This window comes from Abramis brama, assembly GCF_963993115.1.
Source record: "Abramis brama genome assembly, chromosome: 8".
Classification (NCBI taxonomy): Eukaryota; Metazoa; Chordata; class Actinopteri; order Cypriniformes; family Leuciscidae; genus Abramis; species Abramis brama.
The window spans coordinates 20,115,278-20,138,416 of NC_139970.1; the positions used below are offsets into that span (position 1 = coordinate 20,115,278).

At 35.6% G+C, this 23,139-nt stretch overlaps 2 protein-coding genes across 2 annotated transcripts in view; both read left to right on the top strand.

Annotated features, from left to right (window-relative positions):
• Positions 1-23,139, top strand: part of LOC311088691 (nucleoside hydrolase) — a 55,446-nt gene that overhangs the window by 7,916 nt on the left and 24,391 nt on the right. The gene's annotated exons all lie outside the window — the stretch shown is intronic.
• On the top strand, positions 16,578-20,027 carry LOC311087851 (inositol polyphosphate-4-phosphatase type I A-like; the record flags this gene model as incomplete). The annotated part of the gene is made up of 5 exons (XM_084121321.1): positions 16,578-16,720; positions 16,926-17,056; positions 17,189-17,293; positions 17,376-17,438; positions 19,978-20,027. The coding sequence occupies exons 1-5, from the start codon at positions 16,599-16,601 to the stop codon at positions 20,025-20,027; spliced, it is 471 nt and encodes a 156-aa protein (XP_083977447.1). The 5' UTR covers positions 16,578-16,598.

Here is a 23,139-nt window from a genome sequence, read left to right on the forward strand (position 1 = left end):
CATTTCTTATTTGTGCATCCTCGTTTCCTTTCCTCGCTTCCTTTCCTCGCGTCTCAGCTCCGCCCCCTGTAGGATGCGAGGGAAGGATGCAAGGAAAAGACATGAGGACGGAGGAATCGAATGTAACTTTTTTTTATACATTGGAATACTTGATCACTCGAGCGTCACTTCCTCGCGTCATCAGCAGCGCTCAAAGGATCTGCCCTTATGTTGTTGAAGTTTGTTTATTTAAGAAATTCATAATAAATAATAATAAAGCAAGATACCCTGTTGAAATATGTGAGATGTCTGGTTTATATAAACTGCAAAGGTAAAGTATAAATTAAAATGATTGTGACCGATGCGAAGGGGGAGGAGAATTTAGACGTGCGTCACGTTTAAGTCGATAAAACAAAAAAATTAGGATTAGGAGGAAGAATGTATAACTGGGTTAAAGATTTTCTGAGCGAGCGAAATATTCAAGTCAAAATAGGAAGTACACTTTCCAGGGGGTGTAAAGTAGAAAATGGCACTCCTCAAGGAAGTGTCATTAGCCCAATACTATTTTCTATCATGATAGATGATGTATTTCAGAATGTGGGTAATGAGTTTGGTAAGGTATTATTTGCGGATGATGGAGCAATGTGGAGGAAAGGGAAAAATATTCAATATGTGCAAAAGAAAATGCAGGAAGCAATTAAAATAGTGGAAAACTGGTCATATGAATGGGGTTTCAAATTTTCAGTGGAAAAAAACTAAAAGTATGGTGTTTACAAAAAACAAGAAAGTAATGGAGAACTTAACATTATATGGAAAAGAGTTGGAGCAAGTAAATAATTTTAAATATTTAAGAGTTATATTTGATAAAAAGTTAGTATGGAAAGATAATATAAATAAAATAGAGGAAAGATGTAAAAAAGTAATAAATATAATGAGATGTGTGAGAGGATATGAATGGGGGGCTAGTACCCAGGCGTTGAAATACATGTACAGTGCAATGATAAGATCAGTGATAGATTATGGGAGTATAGTTTATAGTTCAGCATCTAAAACATTAATGAAAAGGATTGAAATTATACAAAGCCAAGCGTTAAGAGTGTGTTGTGGAGCAATAAAAACTACACCTATTGTAGCAATACAGGTAGAAATGGGGGACATGCCAATACAGCTTAGAATAAAACAGTTAGCTTTAAATTATTGGGCAAGTATACAAGGGTGTGAAGACAATGAACATATAGCAAAAAGGGCACTGAGCCCATGTTGGGAAAGTGTGAAAATAAAGAAGGAATATGGTAGTTGGAAAGTGCAAGAATGGGCAAAAGAGAGTAAAATCCAAGATAAAGTACAAATTAAAAAGTTTTTATATACAGTTAATCCAAAATGGATATTTTCAGAAGTGTGTGTTGATTATAGTATTTATGATAAAATAAGAGGTAGTGGAGGAAAAGGAAACTGGGATAAAATTACAGAAGATAGATTAAAAATATATGAGTCGTTTTTGCATTCACAGATGGATCAAAGGACATAAAAGGGGGGAAAACAGGTTTTGCATTTGTAATACCACAAATAGGATTAGTTTTTAGGGAAAGAACTCCAGATCATGTATCTGTTTATACAGTGGAGATGTTAGCCATATCATTTAGTCTTCAATGGATGGAACAAAATAGAATTAAAAGAGGAATTATATGTACGGATTCATTATCGGTATTAGTGTCAGTTAAATTAATGTCCACCAAAAGTCGAATAGATATATGAAATTTATGAGACCATATTTAGATTAAGGAAATTGGGAACAGAAGTTAAATTTTTATGGGTACCAGCACATAGAGGAGTAGAAGGAAATGAAATGGCAGATTATTATGCAAAAAAAGCAATAAGAGAGGAAACAATTATAAATATTGCATATAGTGTTGCTGAAATGAAATCTATTATTAAAGCACATATAATGGAAGAGTGGCAAAGCATGTGGGAAAAAGAAGAGAAAGGAAGACATTTATTTCAAATACAAGGGAAAGTAGGAAAATGGAAAAATGTAAGAATGAATAGTAAAGAGCAAAGAATAATATCACGATTAAGAATGGGTCATACTAGGCTAAATAGTACTATGCATCTGATAGGGAAGCATCCCACAGGCTTGTGTGTATGTGGGGTAGAGAGAGAATTGAGATGTCCTTCAAGATGGCTGAGCTCAATCGGTTTCCGGGTCATAGGATGGAGGACGGAGGAGAGAGGAGACGAGGAGGGATATTGAGAAGCACCCAATGACAAAGTGCTGCAGAAAGGTTCAAAGCCAAACAAAAAGATAAATCCCCGCGTTCATCAAAAAAATATATATTTCAATGCTTTTGCGTTCTCTCAGAAAAGTTTTGTATAGCGTTCACCAAAAAAACCTTTGTGTTCGCTTGCAAAGATCTTTTGACTGGTTCATCTCTTATGATTGTGCCAATGTAGTTTAGAAACATTGATAAAACTTTGAATTAAATATAATAATTTTGTTTGATTTTTACAGCTGTTTGGGGATTATTTAATGGCGCCAAAATCTCTTTTTTACTTTACAGTAGGCTACCGAAAGGCTTAATATGTAGCCTAATGTCTACTTCTAATGTATTACTTTAACAGTTAAGCTAATCAAAAGCAAAATAAAAATATGAGTGTGTGTGTATATTACACATGATACAAATGTTGTATTTTTGACCAATTTTAAAGTTTTACTACATTTTCTTCCTGGAATCCACCTTGAAATCCTACCCCCTGTTGGGATCAGGATAATCCTGTTTTCTTGCACTGAACAAAATTTGGAGTAGGATTTACTTGAAAAAAGCTAGGCAACTTTTTCCACTTAGAAAATGCTAGTAAATTTACAAAGATTTGCCAAGTAAAAACCTAAACGTATTTATCAGTAGCTTTAATTAGAAATCTTTAAGTTAAATTTACTTGCAATATGGAATTAAGTAAACTTTACTTAACCTAGTTAAGTGAAAGTAACAAAGAAAATAAGTAATTTTATCTTGGCTAGTTAAAGGTTGATTAATATCGATTTAGTTGAAATTTCCTTTGCATTACATTTGACTTAAACAATAATATTGAATTATACCAGTCATTTATAGTATGTGCTTTACTTAGATTATCCAAGTAATTTATACTATATCATGTCAGATGTTAAGCATCATGTGAATGCAAAGACCTCAATACTTGGTAGACAATACACAATGACGGTAACATTTGATGGATCGTTTTTGTGTTTGAATGTGTCATTTTGAGCAGAAAATTTACTCGAAATGTCACAAAATGGCAAGTTACTAATCCTGACAACAAAAGCAATGATAAAACAGTGTAAATACAGCTGGAAACCAGTGAAAAATGAACCTCATTAATTATTCAAGGTCCAGTGCATGATGGGAACCCCAGTATCAGAAAAGTTGAGTAATTTTTACTTAATTTTATTGAGTTGATATTTACGCTTTCATTTCTACTCGCTTGAATTAAGTACTGATATGGAATTTACTTAGTTTTTTAAATTCTTGTCTGAACTAACTTTTTCATGTAAATTACATTGGTTTTTTTTTCAGTAGTATGTACTTCACCAAAAAATCATTTTTTACAGTGTGGATCAAAGTTATCCAAATCCTGCTGACAAGTTTTGAACAACACAAACTGAAGATTTGATCTAGATTAAAACTAGGATTGGATTCCGTAATCTAATCTGATTTCAGTTCCTTCCTTCCCTTTTGAACAACCCATTTTCAAGATTTGATCCAATCCGATAACCAAAATCCGATCATCTTACCTTTGAATAACTGGCCCAAAATTACACACAGGATGTTCGGGTCCACTGGACCCGGGGCTAATAAAAGTGTGGAAATTTTAGATCCTGTGTACCTTTACTCTGTCCTCCTCCTGTCAGGGCTTGCTGTTATTGTGTGTGTGTGTGTGTGTGTGTGTGTGTGTGTGTTCTTGTATATGGTTTATAAGGACACAAATGTGTATATATGACCTGGGTATTACAACGTGTACATCTATGTCCTCGTAAACCAAACGGCTTAAAAAAACATACTAAATGGTGTTTTTTGAAATTCAAAAAATGGGGTAGGGTTAGTGTAGGTAGGGGGATAGATTATACAGTTTGTACATTAGAAAAACCATTACGCCTATGGAGAGTCCCTGTAAACCACATATCCAAGTGAGAGAGTGTGTGTGTGTGTGTGTGTGTGTGTGTGTGTGTGTGTGTGTGTGTGTGTGTGTGTGTGTGTGTGTGCGTGCATGTGAGAGAGAGAGTGTGAGTGCAAAAGTGAGTTTTGTTTCTACCCCTGCCGTTCCTGCAGAAGGTTGCAATTCTTAAATGTGATCTAACAAAGGTAAAGGGAAATAACCATTGTTGTAGAGGCTTTTGGACTGTTAGGTTCTGATTTTGTAATGATGAGTAAACCCTTCGGGATGCCGGTCAGAGCATAAATAATGAGGAGACAGGTGATCAGATTAACTCTGTGTATTGGAGGTAGATAGATGAACCACAGAGGTATATTCAATGATGTACATAGTCTGGAAAATAAGTACAATAAAGATAATGAATAAACTAAATATATACAATAATAAGCATTCAATGTTACATAATGTAAAATAATTATTATTAATTCACACCAGTGACATTTCTCTATCCAACATCCAGTTAAATAAACAGAAACGAGGTATTCCACAGGAAAATAGGCTGTAAGCAACCATGTCATCAATAACATACAGTGCCCATATATGGATAACCTTGTGGCAATATGAAAAGCATTCAAACAAACATGACGCTAATCACTCGTCTGGTATTATAACATCTTAACAGACCAACATCATATCATTAATAACCCTTTAACACTGATCTACAGCTTAATAAAGAATGAATAATCATACTTTAAATAATAATACCGATCTGAATAACAGAACGATCTCTACAGGACATGTCCGGGCATGCACGTATGTCACGGACGCAAAAAACTCTGTTCAGATCACGTTTAACACAAAAATAGTAAAATTATCTTACTTTGAGGTCAGTGACTAACATCGTGACATTCCATCTGCAGCAATCACTACGAACAAACAGGAATCAACAACTCTGCAGCTGACAGCTCGAACAGATCACACAGACACAGCAGATAGCGACAGCTCAACTAACTACTGGCTCACTAACGGCACATTACCATGACGGTTTCATAATAAAAGTCCCTACTAAATGAGCCTTTAATATATGCTGTTTATATTGCTTGTAATTGGGATGAAGTAAACATATGTTGAGTATTTTAACATAAATTGTTTGATTACATTGAATTAAAAACCCAAAAATGCAGCGGGTCCACCAGACCCACGAACACTGGCTGAGTAACAAAAATATGAACACCACACAAGGGTTAAACCAGTTGCATTACTTCCCTTCCTTTACAAATAGTTGTGATTTCTTAAGACTTTGTAACACTGTTGCTCTAGGAAGAGAATTATTGAAGGCTAAAATAAAAGAAGATGTTATATTTTTACAATTAAGTCAACTAAAAAGTGTTAAAACATTTGTTTTACAGTGTGTGGGTGATTTACTTTTTATTTTTTATTTAATGCATCTTCAGTCCTCAAAAACGGATAGAAAGAGCAGATTGAAAGATATGCATGTTTACATGAAGAGTGGATGTGGTTTGAGGTTTTCTTGAAATTGTTCATTTGTGTCAACAAACAGACTCTATAGGTTATAGCTTCTGCACGATGTGGAAATTATGCAGAGTGAGATGCGAAAGCGTATAGTCATAAACGTTGTTGTCTTTTTTACGGGTAACTCTGAGTTTGTTCCAGAGTGTCAAATGTTTGATGGTACTGCCAAATTTAGTTCATCATCGAGATTCTTCAATTTGAAATATTGTCAATACAGACTTTATCTGTTGTTACATAAAAGACTGTATGGAAGAGTCATGTTTTGTATATGAGGAGGAACATGAATGTTCAGAGGCATGCTTTCTGTTTTTCTTGCTGTTTTTCTTTTCAGAGGCATACTATCTGTTATGACTAGACATGCTCAAATTATGACTTTGCATGTTTCTATTTGTGGGTAGTTGTTAGTTCAAGAGACATTTCTGTCTTTTAAAGGAATAGTTCACCCAAAAAGGAAAATGTTGTCATCATTTACTCACCCTCAAGTTGTTCCAAACCTGTATGAGTTTCTTTCTTCTGTTGAACACAAAAGAAGATATTGTTGGTAACCAGACAGTTGACGGTAGCCATTGACTTCAGTGGGTGCCGTCAACTGTTTGATTACCGACATTCATTCTTCAAAATATATATATTTTTTGTGTTCTGCAGAAGAAAGAAACTCATACAGGTTTGGAACAACTTGAGGGTGAGTGATGACAAAATGTTCATTTTTGGGTGAACTATCCATTTATAGTTTGAAACAAATTGTATTTAGTCATTTGAAGAGTAAACACAAATTATTTCCAGTACAATACAAATTAAGCGTAGTGTCAGTTCTGGCAGGTCACGTTAGTCAAGCTTGCAGCAGCTGACTCTCAGCTGATACACGTCCACCTATGGGAATACGACGCCTATCACTGTATACATATATAAGCTCCTTCAGTATTATCAGCAGCTATCGCGTTTCTCAGGAGCGAATTACCCTCCTCCATCCCCAGCTCCTCCTCTCGTCCAGTCAGGATGGCATTCAGCTTCCCCTTGAATCAGAATAAAATCTCGAATTATGTTGTACTTAAAATCTTGAATTAAAGGAGAACTCCGGTCAAGAGCAGGGAGAGCAGCAGCAAAAAACAAAACAAAAAAACCTCCACAACCTTAGGGTAAACAGAACAGACCCACCATGAATGTATTGCATTTTTTTGTAAATTTGGAGTGCTGTCAATACAGAGAACAACGACAAAATTCGGTGTTGCCTACACCGTGTTATCCTCTTTTTAAAATTTGCACCCTGTTGACTTCAATGGGGCAAGTTTTAAACCTCGTTTAGTTACCTATGATCACGCGCGTGAACTCGACAATCGATTACTGTGGACTTCGACCGAAAACAGGATGTAAATACAGGTATGTGCGCTGGCTGAAATAACATAATTTTTATTCATATCTACTGCAGTCAGATTCACCCGTGTTAACTCTAAAGGAATCACTCACATTGGCTGTGCACTTGTAATGACACATCAAGGATGTTAAGAGGCTAAAAGCAGGTTTAAAACTTGCCCCATTGAAGTCAACAGGGTGCAAATTTTAAAAAGAGGATAACACGGTGTAGGCAACACCGATTTTTGTCGTTGTTCTCTGTATTGACAGCACTCCAAATTTACAAAAAAAAATGAGCTCAATGTTAAAATTGACCGGAGTTCTCCTTTAATGATTTCTGCAATACATTCATGGGTCTGTTCTGTTTACCCTAAGGTTGTTTTTGTTTTTTTTGCTGCTCTCCCTGCTCTTATCCATGGAGTTCTTGCCCAGAACAGAACCATACCGCCAATCCAAACTGTATGCCTATTGTCAATCGTATTTGACGATAGCGGTCCTGGCAGAATTTGTATGACATCGTGTTAATATTGGCACAGCAGTCGTTTCCTTCCATGTAGCCATGCACATCTAGATACACAAAACACATTTATAAGCTGTAATTTTCTTTATTTACATCACCAAATAATCATCAAATTTAATTCATCGTTCAATATAATCTCTGTGTATTTCAAAGTAATATACAAATGTTCTCCTAGAGTCAGTCTGAAAAAATTTAACATTTTTGGAAAAAAGAAAAATTCAGCATTTTCTTGTAATGAACAAAACTGATAATATCATTGATTATTGGTCCATGCTCAAAATAATAAAAAAATGCTCAAGCTAGAAACTTTATACAGTACTTCATATACTTTTAGCTTGGCATAGCTACAATTCAGCATGAGGTTTTACTAGCCAGCACATGAAACCATCTGCAACAGAGAACAAAACAGTGTAATGGGAGCGGTTGAATGGGGCGCAGCAGCAATATGCAGATTCAGGCATTTAGAAAAGTCTGTTTTGTTGGGTATAAAGGTAATTGTTTCGTCCTATGATATTGTTTAGTGTAGCTTAACTATATTCAATCCAGAGCAGTTAAAGCGCGAGCACATACACTTATTCCACTATCAGGCAGTCATCATATGAGAGTTGTGGTTCATATCTCTGTGGGATCCTCCCCGTTTCTGCACTTCACGCATGTCCACGTATTCTGTGTCGTCTGGATCACGCCATTTTATATTCCTCTGAAACATAGTAAAATCATTTGTATTTGAAGTATTGTTGCGCCAAACAGCCACAGCTATAGCAGTCATATTGCGTTACTGGCACACAGTCAAATACAGTGTTGACATGGCAGAAGAAAGCCCTTACCTGCATAGGTCACATAGGTCAGAGTGTCAGAAGGTTCAGGCTTTGCAACCTGGAGAGGAAGACAAAAAACAGCATAATTGTATTAAGCTTAGAATAACAAATATTGTATACATGTATTGCATTGCAGGGGATTTAATTCATTTTTATCTCAAAGAATTGAAAATGATTTAAAAAATACACAAAGGACAAAACAAAAACATAGGACACACAGGTATAGCAAAAGAGGGCAGAAGATGCGAAACAGGAACAATGTTCTAGTGGGGAAAAAAAGTGACAAAAAAGTATAATATAGCTTAAATTTGTGTGCTAAATAATTTAAATAGTAATAATTTTGTTAATGCAGTACACTCAAAATTCTTAGTGTGACACAAAAAATCTTAGTGTGAAAAACATTTAAAAAATCTAATGAACCCATTTCCATTGTACACCTTATTTTGCGATGTGGGTTTTCTTTGAATGTGCTAGACTTCCGATTTATTAGCCGCTATATTAAATGTATAGAAGAATAACAAAGTGCAGTAAATGGTAAAACTAATTGCGCTATGTAATGATACATTACAATAATATGGTAATAAATACATTTGCGATATCAATCAGTATAATGAGCTGTTTTGTACAGCTAAAAATAACTCAATCAGATGATACCAGAAGCCAGAAACATTATATTTACAAATAGCCGCGCCCACTTTTACGTAAAAAAATAGGTGTATAAAGAATCTTTTTTGGAATTGAAATGTTCCGTGGATGTTAAAGGTTCTTTATGGAACCATCGATGCCAATAAGGAACCTTTATTTTTAAAAGTGTAAGGCTCTTGGGGAACACTTTACAATAAGATTTCATTATTTTACATTAACTACATTAGTTAACATGAACTAATATTTAGCTGACCTTCTATGGCATTTATTATATGTGTTTATATATGTTATTATATATGTTACTATATGTGTTTCATATGTAGTTACATATGTAGTTACTATAGTAATAACTATAAGTTATGCATAATTACATGCAACTAAACCAAACCAAACCCTAATCCTAAACCTATAGTAAGTACATGTAGTTAATTAACAGATAGTCATTCACGCCATGTCATTATTACCATAATGACAAGATTTGAGCGTTCATGTCCTCGTAAAACTTGTAATTTGTAAGCTGTGAATTTTCTGAGAGCTCATACTTACCACATGTACCTGTTTACCACATGCCCACTGCAGATTCATTTAGGCGATGCTAGTGAAACGCATACATCCCAGTCCGAAGACGTGCCTAGAGTGAAACGTCACGTGTTGTCATCTCGAAATTACGGTAATTAAAACATAGTGTGAACGCAGCATGTAGTATATTCACAATATAGCACAGCCTCTCCTTCTATTATATAAATGAATGCAACAAGAGATGTATACAGACACTGAAACAAGATATTCAGTAAAGACACTAATAAAACAACACAAGTACAAACATAAAATAAAAAGTCTCTAAGTTTACCCTCAATCTCATGTAGAGTGCAGTGATGATAAGGCTGTAGATACAGAGCACCGTCACCGCTATGACCAGACCACAGATTATCAAGGTATACATGACTTCAGGTGAGGGCTTGTCTTCATCTGTGTGCTCCTGGTTATGTGATTCGTTAAAGCATGAGCAGTTGCTTTTTGGTGGAGCCCAAGGGGTTTTGCAACCTTAAAATAAAAATCATTTATAATGGTTGTTTGTGAAAAATGCAAGATTTAAACTACATTTTTATATGCAGTTAAATATACCATTTTTAGGTATATAAAACTGGTTTATACATAACTGGACTATATTGTTCAAATAGGGTGAACTTACCTCGGAAAAGCTTTGTTTTCGGCCCTAAGAGACTTTTGATTGGTAATGGATTTATTCTGGTTATCTCACAGGTAAATTCATTTTTGTGTAGGGCCCCAGGATTCATCAAGGTGAACGTGAATCCGTTGGTATTGTTCTGCCATTTACAGTCTTTATTTTCTTGATCCTTTTTGTAAATCTGACAAACAACTGTATCATTCAACATCAGCTTGGCTTCCATTCCAAACTTTTCTTCGCCATAAGACATGCATGTGACACTGACTGAGCCATTGTCATGGAGGATCGGGTTGAGAGGTTCACTCACATCCCAACTACAAACTGAAATAAAAAAGAAGAAATTTAATTCATTCATTCATAGTTCAAACATTTTATATTTTCTTTTTTTCTTTGAGAAAACTGTTTGACGTTGACCGTTTATGCACATCATTTTTTAATTAAAATCAATATTGCTCCACATCTTCTGGGAATATTCACGTATAACCAATTTACATGCACATTATTTTGCTGCTATTCTCTTCTTAAAAATGCTCTTGCTATTTATTATGATTATGATTATATTTATTATGATAGTAATGAGAATACTAATCAAACAACAAGTTAACTAATGGCAGAGAACATAGGCAAATAGAAACAAACTGAACAGACACTGAACATACATGTCACACCTGTTGAATTAAACTAATATGACAAGCTTAAATTACCCAAAAATGGCCAGTTAAAAATTAACTGGCTAAATTATTGCTGGTTACCAGCATTATGTATATTCTGTCTACTTTCATGCTGGTTTTAGTGATGCTTTACCCACAATAATAGGCACTGTGCCAAAAAGAAACCAGCATTGCCCATGTAATACATGTACCATAACCAAGCATTTTGGAATTTTAAGCTGGTCCAAACTATATCTGTATTTCTTTCAGCAGTAATGAGAAAGTTTAGCCTCTTACCATTGTGAAGGATCAGAGAAAAGCAGAGAGTGAGCAGAGTAAACCTGTCAGGCATGTTAACGTCCCTCTTCAGTTTTGGTGTGATGGTGGCCGAGGCTCTTCAGATTGTTTTTACTGGAGTGAGAAAAAACAGGAAGTATGTGGGTTAGGTGATCAATAAGATAAGATGGTAAGATGGCAGAAATACCATCACAAAATGCCATTTTCATTAACACTTTTTGTTATAGGCTACTGGTTGAAATTCTCTTCTCATCACATCCCGATGATAGCAATCAATAATAGAAGTGGTCTTAAATATTAAAACATGTACATCATCTGTGGAAGTCACAGGACCAAAACATTTTTGTCCAATCATTGCTTTCGGTCCGTTTATGGCAACCCCAGACTATGCATTTTTCTGGCAACACTTTCAACGACGAAATGAATCGAGTGGTACAACTATCTCCGGTGTAACGATTCCCTTTTTTTTTTTTTTTTTTTGATGCAGCGATTACAAATCCTGACGATGCATCCATCTTGATTGAAACATTAATCATGAATCGTTGATTTCAGTCAGTATTCAAATTAAAATGCTAAGAATTAAGGAAAAGTGGATTATAGTCTCTCCAAGGAAGCATTGTGTGTTTAATTTAGGCCTGCCTGGAACAGGTTGTGTAGCCATAAACACTATCCCACACAATATTTAGCATGAACAATACTTTTAAAGCCTATGTAAATTTCTACAAATGCCAATTTTTATAGCCTATTAAAATAACATTATTAATAATAGCTACATTAAGAGCTATTGTGAACTAACATTAAGGGACAAAAGTAACATTTTTTGCCCCCACTCTCTGACCCCCTGAAGGCCGCTGTGTAAAGACACATTTGGGGAAGCATTTAAATAATCCTATATGAATGCATATAAAAAATGCAGAATTGAATTAATCGCATCGAATTTTAAAGTGAATCGTTTTAAATGGAATCATTCTGAATTTGCAAAAATCGCTCTTGAATCAAATCGAAAAACCTATGAAACTTGAATCGAGTCAATTCGCTGTCTACCCAAAGATTCACAGCCCTAGTAAATACCCACACTAGCCTTGAAGTGGTCTTGCTCTTGACTACTTACTTACATTATGTATTTCCTGTATTCAGAAGACCGCAAGTGCAACTAGAACTTTTGATTACCCGATAATTCACACTTATGTTGCAAAAATACAAGTGTTTACAGAGCATTATTTCGATTTTTAATACTTTGCATTTTAAAATAAACTTCTAGATGTTAGTTCAGTAGTCCCTATGTAACAGATGACACAATTAATTGTGGCGCTTTTAATTCCAAAAAGCAGTTGTAAATGTAAATACATTATCATCTTTGCACTTGCAATAAAATGTTTTTTTATTTTTATTGAAAGAAGTCTCTTTATGCTAACCAAGGCTGGATTTATTTGATCAAAAATAAAGTAAAAACATAATGTTGTGAAATATTTTTCCCATTTCAAATAAGTGTTATCTATTTTAATATATTCTAAAATGTAATTTATTCCTGTGATGGCAAAGCTGAATTTTCAGCATCATTACTCCAGTCTTCAGTGTCACATGATCCTTCAGAAATCATTCTAACGCTGATTTGATGCTCAAGAAACATTTCTTATTATTATCAATGTTGCTTAACATGTTTGTGGAAACAGCATTTATTTAAAAAGAAATAATGTATGATATAAAAGTCTTTACTATCACTTTTGATAAATGTAATGCATCCTTGCTGAATAAAACTATTAATTTCTTTAACCCTCTGGGGTTCTTCATTTATGACTCACACTCAGGACCTTCGGGTCAAAAATGACCCGGAGGGCGGGATTCAGATTTTTTTTTTTTTCAGCAAAATCAATCAAATGTATTTTTGTTCAATAATATTTTTTCTTTTTTTCTATGGTGTTTTGAGATAATTTTATGATAATAATTAATATTTATGCAATAATTATGATCCATTTTTTCCCATTGAATATAATAGAATTTTTTTTTTTTTTTTTTTTATTAATGCTGTATTTCAGGTTAAAGTAGAGACTAGGCCTGTAGAAAACAATTTTTGAAGTCAGATTGGTGCCATCTGATGGATGTAGTAAGCATAATTATCGTGAAATATCATATTTTAACCACTAGATGGATTTACAGCTCTCTGTATAAAGGCTTGTGAATTCTAGTTGTTTTTGCACATATTTGCCTATTTTTTTCAGGTTGTGGATTTTAATATATAATAAGAGATTCTCAGAGACTATTTTTGTAAAGTTTTTTGTTTGTTTGTTTGGTTTAAATGGTAATTTGAAGTGCCAGTTTTACTTTATAATACAGTCAAACCTGAACATTGCATTAGAAAGAGAACAAATGGAAAGCATTTTGTTACCCGTTGTTTTAATTCTAACTTAATAAAAATGCAATTCTTTCAGTCATAACATTTTTTTATTAACCTTTTATAATAAACATTTTCATTAAAATTATTTTTGTACAATTCAATGAACAGTAACTCTTATTCAAAATTGGCAACAGCAATTATGAACAAAAAACTAAGGCATTTTTAGAGTTGTTTTGTCTGAGTGACACATAAAACTAAAGATTCATAACTTCAAAACTATAACAAGGAGAGTCAAAAGGTAGGTATCGTTTGATAGAACACTTTTCAAATTTTTTGAAAATATAAATTACATTACATTTGGACATTCTCCTTACGAGAAACTGCTGATAAAAGACAAAAAATATATATCATTTTTATTATTATTTTGCATATCTCTCTTGTTTGACATGCAATAACTCGGGAAGGAAATACAGTAGGGGAAAAATTCTTTTTTGAGGAAGTTTCCCTAAATGTGAGCTTCATCTGGATAAAATTTTGTGGTGATCGCATAAAGTACTCAAAATTTACAGAATTTGGAACAAAGGTAGCCTTTTTGTTTAGTCCTCACACATTTGGAAGGCAATAAAAAAAAAATGTTTTCTGAGTGACATACACAAAACTAAAGACTCATAACTTCAAAACTGTAGCAAGGAAAGTCAAAAGGTAGGTATCTTTTGAAAGAACACTTTTCAAATTTTCTGAAAATATAAATTACATTACATTTGGACATTCTCCTGCTGAGAAACTGCTGATAAAAGACAAGAAATATATATAATTTTTATAATGATAATGCATATCTTTCTTATTTGACATGGAATAACTCAGGAAGGAAATACGGTAGGAGGAAAATTCTGGGCAAGTCCATTTACATATGAGCTGCATCTGGATAAAATTTTGTGGTGTTTGGATAAAGGCATCAAAAGTTACAGCATTTGGAACCAAATTGTTCAGTCTTTGACGCCCCCTCATGGGCATTTTTTATATTGTTTCACCATGAAGAATATCTTGTCATAAAAGCAATAGATTAAGTTCATTTTGGGCTCATTTTAATTGTAATAATATGCTGTAAAAAATGAAGTGCCATTTTCAAAGATTTTTGAATGTTTCATGAGATGTATGATGTTTTTGACACATGCAGTACATAGTACAAAAAAGTATTTTATAGATTATGAAAAAAAAAATCTATTTATCAGCAAATAACTCAGCAGTACTTAGGAGTTTTTCAAATTGGCTACATTCATTGTAAAGATCAGACTCTAAGCTTTCAAATGACACCAATTTTGTTTTAATCAAGGCAATATTTTTGAAAAATATAATGAATATTTTCGCAGCTAGGTTGCGTCCGCGGGCGGTACACTCCGGTTTAGCGCAACTAGTCAGCTCTCTTTCAGAGTTGATCGAAGTGGTTAGATGCTTTAAAAAGCTGAGATTCTACGCTTTAAGATGATACATATAAAATCACTGCTACTGCTACTTCCTTGGTGCGTCTGTGGTATTTTTTGTGTTAGAACACCATGAGGAATATCTTTAGATCTGATTGATGGAATATATTGATTATATATATATATATATATATATTTTTTTTTTTTTATATCGTTTTAATCGTGAGCTCCAGCTGTAAATAACGATGTGTCATTTTTCATGATCGATGTATGTTTCATGAAGATACGAGTAAAAAGGCCAAGTCTAAGCTACCTTGTTTGGCTACGTGCGTCTGTGGATTTTTTTTGTGTTAGAACTCCATGATATCTTTAGAATATCTTTAGTTCTGAGTGATGGATTATGTTGAGTTTGGACTCATTTTAATTGTAAGCATCTGCTGTAATTAATGATGTGTCATTTTCCACAATCGGAGCATATTTCATAAAGTTACGAGCGGAAATGTGTCTAAAATTCAGTATCCATATATGGGTCTCTTGAGGGGTGTCTTTTACAAAAACCTTGCTTAAATTTAGTAAAAAGCCTGGAACAATTATGCTTGTTGTATTCTACTCATTGAGACCTTTCAAATGACATATGACACAGGACTATCAGAGCTGTATGATGTCTTTGACATGTTGCTGTACATAGTACAAAAAAATAGTTAAATATTCATTCATATAATAAACTATGAAAACATTTTTTTTGTATTTAGCAGCAAATAACTCAGCACTACATAGGAGTTTATCAAATTGGCTACATTCATTGTAAATTTCAGACTCTAAGCTTTCAAATGACACCTAGTTTAAGTTGATCAATGTAATATTTTTGAAAAATATTATGATTATATTTTTCGCAGCTAGGTGGCGCCTACGGGGGGGTACACTCCGTTTTAGAGTGATAACTCAGCACTCTTTTGGAGTTGATCAAAGTGATTAGATGCATTAAAAAACTGAGATTCTAAGCTTTAAAATGATACCTATTTTGTGTTATCGTGGCTGATTTGTAGATTGTACGCACAAAAAAACTCTGTATTTTCATATTTTTGCCAATTTCCCATTCATTTCCTATGGGGGTCATTTTTGACCCGAAGGTCCTGAGTGTGACTGTTTTTTTTACGCCCACTTAGACTTTTCAAATCCTGTCCCCAATTTCTTTGGGTGTTCATATACCAAGTACCAATAAAGTCACCAAGTTTCAGACCATTCCGATGAAGCTACGATTTTTAACAATTAAAAAAAAAAAAATTTGGGTCATAAATGACCGAAGAACCGCAGAAAATAATAATAATAATTTTACTGACCCCAAACTTTTGACCGGAATATGCAAGACAATACCACTTACAATTCAATATGAAAATATAATGTCAAAGCTTCATCAATGGCGATTACAGAATTTTATTTCAAACGAATGATTTCAAGTAGTAGTGCTTCAGTTACAATGATTCAATGCAGTAAAATGCAGGACAAAAATGTATAGCTTTTCTTTTCCATGCATTTCACAGTTGCATACAGCGATTCACTGACTGTCTGTCTGTCTGACTGACTGACTGACTGACTGACTGATCGATTGAATGATTGGTGGATTGATTGATTGATTGATTGATTGATTGATTGATTGATTGATTGATTGATTGATTGATTGATTGATTGCAGTGTTTGGAGGCACTATTTCACGGATGTACCGATTTCCCACCACGGATGGAAATCACCTGCGTGTGCTGGAGCAGATGGCAGAGAGCGTGCTTTCCCTGCACATACCAAGACAGTTCGCCAAACTGCTGGAAGAAGATGCTGCCAGGTAAACCCAATTCACAGTTAGTGCTCATGCTCAGAAAGAATCTTTTGAGTTCTTTAGAAGAATCAGTAAAGACTTTCATTTGTGCAGCGCAGTAATGTGTCATTAGCAAGTCATTAGCTTCAAACTAACCACGCTCAAACACTATGTATATCATATTTCTAAATGAGATTATATTATGTTGTTGCACATTTCTATCTGCACGCAGGGTTTGTGAGCTAGAAGAGTTGGGCGAGTTGTCCCCTTGCTGGGAGAATCTGAGGAGACAGATCATTACTCAGTACCAGACTATCATCCTCACCTATCAGGAGACTCTCAGTAATCTACACGAATACAAGGGTAAGTTTGGTGGCACCTATACTCAACCAGAAAGATTTCATATGTAAAGCCGCTGTCACAGAGGAAGAGATAATTAAAGGTGATTTCAACATTGTATTTTTTATCTGATTCCTCTCACCTACTATCCTGCAGGTCCTTCATTTAAATCTAGCTCTCTGAAAGGAGAGAAAAAACTAGAGTTCATGCCTACAAACCTCCACGTTCAGAGGATGAGAGTGCATGGCGAGTCTGGCTACGGTGAGATGGTCAATATGTGCATTTCATAACAGACATTCTTCGGTGGAGGGCTGGTCTTTACATAACGTACATCTTTGATCAGATCGCACATATGACGTGGTGACCACAGGGGCTCCTGCAGCGCATCATCAGGGCTTTAAGGGCAGTTATGGAGCTAGAATTGTGTCTTTATTACATAGATTTACAGAGAAAAAAAAAAGTTTGAGAGAAAAAGTTATCACGCTGATAGCAAAAAAGTATTTCATGAGAGAAAAAAGAATATTTGAGAGAAAAAGTTTTCATACCAATAGCAAAAAAATAATATTTGAGACTAAAAAAAGTTTTGAGAGAAAGTATTTTCTCATAGAACATAAAAAAATATAAATTTGAAATTTTTTTAAGTATTTCTGAGAAAAAAAATCTCTCTCAAAATACTTTGAAAAAAACTCTCAAATATATATTTTTTGCTATCAGTGTGAAAACATTTTCTCTAAACAAAAAAAGTGTTTCTCTCAAAACCCTTTTCTTTGCTCTCAATGCAATTTCTTGCTCTCCTGTCAGGATTTTGCTTTTGCTGTGAAAATTGTGTCATGGGCGGGGCCACGTTCCTATTTGCCAGTCGGGTGAGCATCGTCTTGTCTTGGGAGTCGAACTGAATCATTACACCATTGTTCGGTTCACCGGCATAGATGCCGCCTCTGCCTTAGTTGAGCATATAATACACAATATAATACACATTCATTCATGAATATAAGTGCTATTTTTTAATGTTTAATCTTCAGTGATGCTGAACTTGCTCAGCCAGCATACCCATCGAGTTGTGTGTGTCATCAACTTACCCATAGCCTACGCGTAGGAGCTTCAAAATCTAAGTTTCCCCCCCCCCCACTATTTCCCAATGTAAGATTTTGTTTTGCATTGCCTGCCTATCTCTGCCGATTGCGGAGTCTCCAAATGAATCCATTCTGCAACTATTAAATACAAAATTAAATTTTTAAAAACGAAATTATAGGGTCCGAAAGTTTGTCGTTTTGTCGCTATGGTTACACACACACACACCGTTGGCGGTGCGCTCAAAGTCATCTGTCAGTTGTGCAGTTACCCAAAATCTCCTGAATGAAGTTAAAACCCATGTCACTGGATGAAATAAAATCGACTAGCAAAAAATACAGGAGGCTTCCTTACAAACGAGTGTGTGGAGGATATTGTCATTTCGCCGTAAGGTTTTTTTATTTTTTAAATAAGAGACGATCTAGGGCTGAAATGTGTTTTTTAAATCAAGTGATCAAAGTGCTCGTTGCCGCTGCGATCAGTGGCGCGGATTAAGGTAACGTTAGTGGACCATTAAGGTATACGTTATTCAAATAGGCGAATCTATGTATTTAGTCACACGAAAATTCTTGGCACTGACAACATATATTAGGCTAGGCTACATCTCATTAAATAACAACTTAAACCCCATGTAGCCTAGGCTACTATTTAAATCGATTGCTGGACATCGTAATGTTATTGTAGCCTACATAGCCTATATCTGATATTGATATTGCCCCTCCGTAATTTCACCAGGCACCTATTAATGACGTTCTATATCCGCCACTAGGAAAGGAAACGTCACGTGGAAGTTAAAATACTGAAATAAATACTGATAACATATTTTGAGCATTTAAGTGCTTATATATATATATATATATAATTACTATACTAGTGCAAAATTCCCGTGCAAAATCAGTTTTTGTGTGTGTTTTTAGTAATTGTTGGTTTGGTGCCTGTGAAAGAGACTGTGAACGCATTGAATTCAGAGAGCAGGCTAGGTTACTACAAATGATGGCTGTGAATAAACTATAATATTCAGAAGTAAACAGTGTAGCTGACTGAGTGTTTATGTATACCACAACCTTCTAAGTGCTAGTGCAAAATGCCCGTGCAAAATCAGTTTTTGTGTGTGTTTTTAGTAATTGTTGGTTTGGTGTGTTTGAGTGCTCATTGTTACAATTACACAGCAAAAGTTCAGTGACATTTTTATTTGTGCATGGTAGAAAGCACACAGTGAACTCAGAGAAAACGCTATGCTTGAGCAAACAGTTTGTGAATAGGCAACTACAAATGATGCCCCTCAAAGAGACTGTGAACACATTGAATAGAGCTCGGGCGTAGACGTTATGGAATGATGCATTGTGGATAACGGCAGCCATTTTAGAGGCAACGCAGAAGCGTTCGGAATAAAGTAATAGCGTAGCCGACCGGTCTCCACCGGCACCGAGAAAGAAAGAGAAAAAGTTATGGGCCGTGACAAAAAAAGTTGGCTATACCGTATACTTACAAACTTAATAATGAAGCCAAACAACGCTACTTAAAAAACAAATTAGATTATAGGCGAATTGATCCCTATGAATAAAGTCTGGAGTAGGCTAATACCAAGCCTCAGTTTCCCTGATATTTTCCTACCTGGTCTGTGGAGTGAGCGCTTACACCTCCGATCCAGGGGTGCGTTTCCCGAAAGCATCGTTAGCCAACTATGGTCGCAAGTTCCCTCGTTACCAATAGAGTTCAATGGACATTGCGATGAACTTGCGACCATAGTTGGCCAACGATGCTTTCGGGAAACGCACCCCAGAGCCGGATTTACAATTTCCTGTGCCCTCGGCAACAACATTCACACACACATTTTAATTGTTTAATAAACAAATGGGTTTTTTTTGTCACAGTCGGCTGCAAAGATGAGGTTGACGATGCTGATTGGCGATCTTCGCTGTAAGTTAAGTGAACGCGCCAGAGAGAAATGCAAATTGCATACGGATTAACTTACATAAGCAGAGAGCTGTCTGTTTTCTTTCGTTTTGAATTGTTTGTTTAAAAGTAGACACTTTTAGAAAAGTAGAACCTGTCACTGGAGGCTCACTTGCAGTTCACAAATGGATGAGTGCAAGATCTGCAGATCTACAAAGTAAACGCGGAGAAAACAATCGTTCGCACCGTGAACCAAGCATCAGTGGTGACACACACACACACTTGTCAGATTCTGTGAGCTACGAAGCTTGTCTATGTGGGTTTGTTACACTTCAGGAGTTATTTATTATACGTGCAATAATCCACTGTTTTCGTCCGGTTGACGACCAGCGGCGACCCAAGCCATAGGGAAAACTAATATGATTTATGAGGCGTTTGCCCTGTCGATCATGAGACCGATTACAGCAGTTCACAATACAGCAATACTGAACCATTTTCCAAAAAATAACCTAAATTAATGACCAAATGATCAACGTTACCTACTGCCTACTATACGCTACTATACAGTACATCTACTTCCGTACCGTGATTCCCACAATGCATTGCGGCGTGACGCAACGATCCCGAGCTCTATAGGATGTGTTTAGTTGGTGAATAGCATAGGCTACTATTACACAGTAGCGATAACTTTAAGCGCACCAGAGTTAAATATAATATTCAGAAGTAAAGTAAACAGCATAGCTGACTTATAGATTCAGTTAACATCCACAAATAAGCGCGTTGATTCACGGAGCAGTGCAAATGTTGTACCCCTGAAAAGGGGGAGAAGATTAATACACACAAAACTTGCGCAGTTTCTCCACTGGAAGCTTTATGTAGAATGGAAAAAACCCGCGAGCTCTCCCCCTAGTGTTGACGCAGACCAGAACAGTCGATCGTCCAACTTATCGTGCCCATAAACTGATCACAGATTAACTAAGTATAACTATAAAGTAACATATTTATATTTTATAGACTTTTCTACATATTGTAAATAGTGAATATATTTATATATTATTGTAAGAAAAAATGATGTGGACGTCGAAGATCTCAAAAATGAAGTTTATTACAGCTTAGCAGTGGCAAGGTACACAAAGCACCTTGGGTTCACCGGTGTCAGAATGAACCCAGAACATCCAAATCTTAAACCTTTTATCCTGTTCTTAATGTAAATAAAGTTGATCTTGTTGCAACAGCTGTGGTCTGTATGTTAATGAAGTTGGGACACCCCATTGTCTGAGAAAGTTCTCTGTGTCCCACACCCAGTCCCATTCTACAATTGACTACCATTTGCTCATGATGTGATCAACCCAAATGGTCAAGAAACAATAGAACTTGACTGCCTTAATCTCTATGATAATTAAGCCATTTTGGGGATGAGCTTATTCTAAAATATATTTAGGAATGGAATCTTACAGTCCCCTCTCTGATGCTCTTGGCCCAAAAGAAGCATCACATCCATTCCCTTCTCACAGATTACACCTCCCTTCCCTAGTGGGCAGGTGCCCAGTGGCGGTGAAGCCCTGCCTTAGGTTGTCCCCCTCTGGCCACCGGAGAATCTTACCCGTCTTTGGGTCGACAGCTCATGCACACTGGTTACAGCTCCATCCAATTGGGCAGAATTATCAAAGAGACTCTTCTAAAATTTGGCAATATGATGTACAAACATTTTCTTGGGTGTGGGTGAGAAGACATTCAAGAACCATCACAGCCAGTAGGAGTGTCCTAAAGCGATCCTTAAGTCATTTGCAATTCGACATTTAAACAGAACACCTAACATAATGCATTGGCAAATAATAAGAAAGATACATACACATACAGCCGTTTTAAAGGTTACATTCCAGGTTAAACCAGAATAGGCCATATCTCCATCATGCATTTGCTTTGCAAAAATCTTGTCTTCAAGGCCTTGTTGGGCTCTCACAATGTCAGATGTTCAGTGATGTTTACATCAGTGATGTTAGCATATTGTTTAGTTTTGATAATTCAAATAATCAACAATCAATAGACAATATAGTGTGTGTGTGTGTGTGTGTGTGTGTGTGTGTGTGTGTGTGTGTGTGTGTGTGTCATTTTGTGTCCATTTTCTCAGTGTGGACATCCTTTATCCACTTGTTTTCCCTCTATGTGGAAAAACTGCTGTCCGTGGTCTCTGAAATGGTTTATTTCTGAAATCTCCTCTTGTTTCACTTCTCATTGTCCATTTTTTTCCACTTGGAGCGCAAGTCCTTCTAGAGGAAGTAATCACTGGTGTTGTTCAAGTCTGTGCCTCTTCATCAGTTCCATCCATCCCATGGTGGGTCTCAGGGTTTCTAGGTCTTTTAGGCCTGGAGTTCTGGATCTTGCAGGTCTGGAAATCTCTATTCTTTTATTTTTCTTGAGAAAATCCCCCTGGCTCCACTTCCTTCTCGTCCTTCAAATGACCAGATCATCTTTCTCCAGGAGGTTACAAATTTCAGACAAACATCTCGATGCTTATATCTGAAACTATAATCAAAAGAAGAGGTTGCCCCCCTTTCCCCCACAAGCATCTTTTCACATTCAACCATCAAAGTCACAGAAGTTTCATCTCAAAACATCAAACATCGGTAATGTTTTTAAAAATTATTTCTAAACATAATGTCCTTAAAACATTTATTATAAATTACAACTACATATCAATGCTAATAAAACATGTTTCATAAATCATAAAGAATCACCCCCCTTTTGATAGTAAACCTTTTTCGACAATGTGTTACTATCATAAAACAAATTCTAATTTGCACCAGCATTTGCTTGTGACTGAGCTACAGTCATGTTGCTGGTGCAGTGATATGTTTGACAAGGTGTGAATGACTTCTTTATTTCCTTCCAACAGTGCCAACTGGGTTTCTAAATGGCCTATTTTCTTAAGCAAACCACGATAGCCCATCTTTCTTTTGTGTGAAAAGTGACACTGTCTTGCCTTGTGTCCCATCTTTCCACAAGCAAAACAAACAACTTCCTGATCTTCCTTTCTTTTCTCCAAACAGTGCCTTGCAATGTGGCCATCCTTTCCACATGCATGACAGACAAATTTTTGAAGAGGTCTCTCATTATCTTGACAATGTCTAGCAAAGTGA